Source organism: Anarhichas minor, unplaced genomic scaffold (assembly GCF_050575085.1).
Source record: "Anarhichas minor isolate MPS153535 unplaced genomic scaffold, ASM5057508v1 ptg000027l, whole genome shotgun sequence".
Lineage (NCBI taxonomy): Eukaryota > Metazoa > Chordata > Actinopteri > Perciformes > Anarhichadidae > Anarhichas > Anarhichas minor.
The window spans coordinates 3,116,731-3,122,754 of NW_027466473.1; the positions used below are offsets into that span (position 1 = coordinate 3,116,731).

General features: G+C 43.7%; 1 protein-coding gene across 1 annotated transcript in view; it reads right to left on the minus strand.

The window, feature by feature from the left end:
- Positions 1–4,626, minus strand: part of opcml (opioid binding protein/cell adhesion molecule-like) — a 171,761-nt gene extending 167,135 nt beyond the window's left edge. Inside the window, exon 1 of the mRNA XM_076101696.1 lies at positions 4,469–4,626. Within this exon, the coding sequence (XP_075957811.1) occupies positions 4,469–4,626 (158 nt within the window). The remainder of the gene's footprint in view (positions 1–4,468) is intronic.
- Between the last annotated feature and the right edge of the window lie 1,398 nt (positions 4,627–6,024).

Sequence of the window (6,024 nt, forward strand, 5' to 3'; positions counted from 1 at the left end):
TAGAGCAAAATGGATTCACCACCTGCTCCATAAAAAGGCTTTGGTTCTGTGTCTGATCGCTGAGTCTGACTCGAATGTTATGAAGCTTTGATCGTTGCCATGGTCATCAACATCCAAACCGGTATTGTATATGTATTTCAAAAAAAGCTAAAAAACTATGCATTCCATCACCCTAAAAATCCCAAATAACCCATGAAAAAAGGAATAGTAATCCCACATTATTTATGACGCATTAACATGAATTATTATGAGTTATTCTCAGACAGATAGCTGCTTGTCGTGTGTAGACAGTGTGTATGTCAGTGCAGGAGGAAAAGATCAAAAGACTGTCTCAACAAAGCCAGATATTTTATTTTATACATTTGCATAGGCTACCATATATTTTATATATTCACATTTTGTAAACATTTGTTTCAATAAACAATCGTTCATTAGACAATAATATTAGAAGGGGGGGGGGGGCGAATACAATTAAATTCACAGGCTGCACTGGATGCTCCGCGCGTAAAGAGGCAAACGCAGAGGCAGAGGGGGACTTAACTCTGACACAATCTGCCACGACAGAAGAAATAAATCAGTTTCTCTGACTGAACGGTGAGAGGCGAGTGAGAGAGAAGAACTCTTCAGGTGTCACAGAGGTGTTCGTCTGTAGCCCTCCACAGGTCAACCACAGAGTTAGCAATGACAAAGGGAGCAGTGTAGAAGAAACTGGGCATTTGACATTGGCAGGAAATTAAATAATGTTCATCTGAAAGTATATAGTAGTAACTAACAAACAAATCATTGGCCTGACATTCTGTGCACAACCTTAAAATAGCATTCGTTGCTCAGTGACTGCTTTGGGTGCAATCACACAATCTTCACATGTATTCAAATGAAACACAAATTTAAAGTATCGATCACTGGAGGAAAGGAGGTAACACCATGGCGATCGAGCCTTTGTCCCACTGATGAAAGTATTGCAATATTTATATATATGCAGTTTTAAAAAGGGTGTACGCGGTGTCATTTCTGGAGACAAATGCTGTATTACACGTTTTCTCCATTGTATACACAAAATGCAACTATGCACACAATACTGAAAAATAGCATGTTAGGGTGGAATGACTTTTCACTCAAATTGAAATTCTAGAGAGCAGACGAACAAAAGAAGTAATATACAGTATATTGCCTCTCTGTGCTGAACTGCAGCCGTATCATTGAGGAGAGTTTCAGCAGTATGACAGCTCTCAATCTCATGTTGGGCAGAGTTTTCCATGAGTGCATTCTAAACGCCAATATCGCAGGTGATCGTGTTCAGTAACTTGTGGGAAGCCACAATTGTGATTGCGATTACTGTATGTTTAATCGTGCAGCCCTGCCTTCCACTTCTCAGCCAATTACAATCACATATTCATTACCACTGCCACATCGACACCAATACTAGCAACATTCCAGCCAATTAAAATCAATTATTCACCAAGAGTCCTGGAGGGTCAGGTTATGAATTACATTCCACTCTGAAGACGTGTTCACGGTACACGTATGTGTGCTGAAAATTGTGCCCAGGTGATGCCCAGATTGGGCATCACCTTCTTGTCCATCTAATTTATAATCCAGGCATTTTATTTTTTCTAGTGCCGACCGCATTTCTGTAAAAAAAATGTAAAAAAGTAATATTGCTTTTGAAGCTGTGTTGAATGATGCTAATTATTCTCCCGCTCACATCAGCTCAGGTTCCTGTTGGCAGTGGCTTTCTTTATGTGAGAATGATTCTGCTTTGTGTTGCCCTTGACTGTCTTAATAATACAGCCCTGTAGAAATAAAATAGCACCTAACGTTGCCAGCGACAGGAAATCACTCCGATGCAACACATCTTTCATTAAAACATATTGCCAGGAACACACTAATGTTGTAGTTTCCCTGGGCCTTTAACCCATGATGAGCTCGTAGCTAATTGGACTCCTGATCTGAGAGAGAAAAGAGAACTGTGCCAGGGTGGAATGAAACCTGTCTATTGCTCTTTAAATGTTTTTTTTCTTTAATGCAGGTCCCTCAGAGTAATGTCACAATGTGACATACTGACTTCCAAACATCATCAATGGCAATACAACATTCATTAGAGCTATTTGTGTGTGGCAAATGCAAGTTCCTATCATTTTAATATATTTGGTATTTGAGTTGTTTCTGACATTACAGCGTCGTCCAATTCCGGCGTGTCTACTCTTCTTATTGCTTCAATCAAATCAGAGGCCACAGCCACCCACCTCTCAGCCGACCTAACCAGCTGCCCTTCCAGGCCTTTGCATCCCTGCCTCTTCGGGTGACGGGGGGGTTAGAGAGGCTCCTCACAGCATCAGCCCCGGGGGTGCTCCAGCCGTGTATCAGTTAGCTGTCAAATGTGCAGACAATGCTATCATATACCAGCTCCACGGCCTCACTCCCACCCACAGAAGCTGGGAAGCCGAATGAGAATGGCGTCCTTTCATTTCTCTGCTGCTTTCAACACCGTCCAGCCCCTCCTGCTTGGGGAGAAGCTCAAAGCAGGCATGGGTTCCTTGATTACGGACAGGCAGCGGTTCATCTTCCTCCGGGGCAGTCTATTGGACACACTGAGGAGCAGCACGACTGTATTGTCAGCCTTTGAGCTCACTCTCTTAACACCTCTCCTTTTTAAGATTCACCTCAGGGTCATGGCAGCTCCACGAGTTATTTGAAGACTCCTCTATTGTGCGGTGCATAGGTTAGGGCGAGGAAAGGAGAACGGCTGCCAAAAGAGTCCCGTTGGCCGCTCCAGGTGAAACTATTCGCAGCATCAGCGTGACAGAGGAGCAAGAGATGGATTTCTCCCTGAGTGTGGAGACTGAAATGTCTGGTTTCAGTGGATCCGACCGACTACTTAACAAGTTCCACTAATGAGTGGAGGCCAGTTCACAATTCTGACTCGAGTCATGATCAACACACTGTGGCTCTCTGAGGCTGCACAGAGCGGAGGAAGGAAGACAAGGACTAAACACAAGGACACCGACTTTCCACCCCCTCCGTGCTGAGCCGGTGCAGCTATGTTGCACGATCGCCTTCCACCTCATCTAACCACGGTGCAACGGCAAGCTGTTTAGCTGCCCCTCTGTGTCAGCAGTCATTAAACCGTGCAATTATTCTTGTCTAAATACCTCATATCTCAGCCGGCTTGGAGCCAGCTGAACTGCACTGACCGGCGCTGACAGCTTGAGGATAATGTGTAACTACATTACTGAGGAGTCACATTCCTATCCGTACAAATGTCTTCTTTTATAGCGCACGGTTTGTAAATCATACTTAAGTTAGCAGTCAATTAGCATCTGTAGCACCGTACAGATGTGTGCTACTGTTAAGCATATGTTGAAAACCATGGCTTCATGTTGATCCGGCCTTACCACCGTGCACACATCTTGATTCTTTACATTGTTGACATTTCCTGAATGTGATGCCTATTCTATTTTGCTCTTCATTGAGTCTCTTTACCCTTGCTTCTGATCAGTACAGTTCCCTCTTATTTTCTACTCCATTTAAACATAATAACGATTACCGGTAAGTCAGCCCTGGCATTGACCCACAGTCTCCCCCCAGCACTCAAAAACAAGCAGGTGGATGTAACAAGTGTATTACAGTCGAAGTATGTGGTGGTTTATGTCTGTTCCTGATGGGGCATGTTTATACACTGTTAGACTGTGTGTCCGTACGTACAGTATGTATGGAGGTGATTGTGAAGTTGCAGCACCACACCTGGTCTATTCTTATACCAGGAACTACAGCAAACCTACAGCACAGTTTACAAGCACAAATAAACAGGAATCACAGTGAGGAGAGAGAAGATAAGAAAACACAATTACATGTGATAAAAACACAGAGAAACACTGTGCAGGAATATTATGATAGAACTGGAAACTATTGCATATGATTATATATATATATAAATATTCATAGGATTTTCATAGAAATAATATAGTGAATTGTCATTTATGCTACAATCTGATAGAACTAGACTCTATCCAGTCCCTCTAATTCATGAAGTGTGATGACAACAAACCAGCACTGACATTAAAAGTCATAATTGCATTTGTATCACATACTAAAATCAATACGTGCACAACCTCTCCCCGTGCTGGATTTGAGTATCAGCTCCGTGCATCCAACGAGACCTGAAGCAACCGGATCAATAACATTCAAGGGCAATGAGCAAGAGAAGCTGAACACCGACTTCTGCACATTATGCAACTTCCACATGACGCGCGTGCAGTGGCCGCACTTCTATCAGCAGGTACGATTCATTTAAAAAACAAAACAAAGGTGCGCGTTGTTTCATCGATGACCTTTAGTAACTCCCGGTCCGTTGCACTTGATTAGCTGCTTGGACCAACGCTCGCTGTAAAACAGAAGTCGAGCACCATTGCGCACGAGAGGAGATGATATTAGCGATGTGGTGATGAAATACAGTTAGGAGACTTACTTTAAGACGGCGCTGTCCCCCTGTCTCACGGTGATGTTGTCCTTTAATACAGAATCCCCGCTCCTGGCTGGAACTCCTGCAGGTACAAGGAATAACAATTTAAGTCCGAGGAGGACGAGGCATTTCCCCGGCACCGCCAAATAGCCACGAATCCCCATCATCTGCTGTCACTGCGCAACTTCCAGGAAAACTTGAAAACCGTCGGATATTCCGTTTTTGCGTCTCGAGCTGCGGATCGCGGGTTCCACTCCTCAAACGAGATGCGATGTCGCCTTCTGGAGCTGCAGACGACCTGGTCGCGCTCCAAGTAAACAGGGCTTGTTACGAAACACTGTCCTTGTCGATGAATGCAGGAAGACAAAAGTGTCGCTCGAGGAAACTGACTTCGGAGGAGAGAAGAGCACCGCGTCTCTCAGAGAGAAATGCGCACCGTCTCCTCCGCGTCAAACTGCCGTGAAATGGATGCTCTCGGAGAGATGCATCAGCCAAGTCTTGTATGTTTCTCTCTCTCTCTCTCTCTCTTTCTCTCTCTCTCTCTCTCTCGCTCTCTCTCTCTCTCTCTCTCTCTCTCTCTCTCTCTCTCTCTCTCTCTCTCGGTGTTCTCTTTTTTTTTCTGTCGTCCGGGTGAGACGGTGTGAAGCTCTAGTATGTAAACTCAATGATAAAGGCTCATTTCATCGCTTTAGTATAATTTTCTTTCATTAAGTAGGCTACAGCTCCTGAAGTATATTCTCTCTCTCTCTCTCTCTCTCTCTCTCTCTCTCTCTCTCTCTCTCTCTCTCTCTCTCTCTCGCCAGGTAGCATCACTGCTTCCACCATGAGGACCATATGGTCTGCAGCCTGCAGTGTTCTCACATGGGGTAGAGTATGTGGCCTCCAGCAGGTCCTTCGGGGCAGTGCTTGATAGACACTTGAGACCCCCTGAAAGTCACACCAGGAAAAGATGGTGCATTTGAAAAAATATAAAATTGATTTGACACTTGCAGTTGTCTTTTAAAAGTGCATTATGTCCAGCAGTATTCATCCATGTATTCCCAAATAAGAATACAGTGAAATAGTATGGACGGGTTTCCTCTTATATTGCCATTAAATAACTGCTTGTTTCTGGTAAGGCCTTCCTCCATGGGTTGCAAATAGAGCGCAATGCAAATGTTGTGTTGTTTATAAAACCTAATATTACTACATAGTCTCACTGCAGTTCGTGAAATAGTCACAAAATGACGTTTTTTTCATGTCGCTCCGAATTACTTACTTTAAAAACAAAAGTTTAGTTTAGGCAACAGAACTTCTTAGTTAAGGTTAAGGAAAGATATCAAAACTGTCACGAATAGCAACAAAACACTACAATCAAACCACAACCTGGTGTCCAACACCGGTCTTCTGGGTTAAGTCCTGTTTGTTTGACCCATCCACCTCCCTCCAAAAGTCGTCTGTTTGGATATTATAAAGTATGACTGTTGCTTAGTCACGTGGATGCATTTCATTTGTGTGTCCACTACGATCAAGGCTCCTAATTGTCTTTCCATTGGCTTTATTATTCGTCCTGAGCGCCAAAT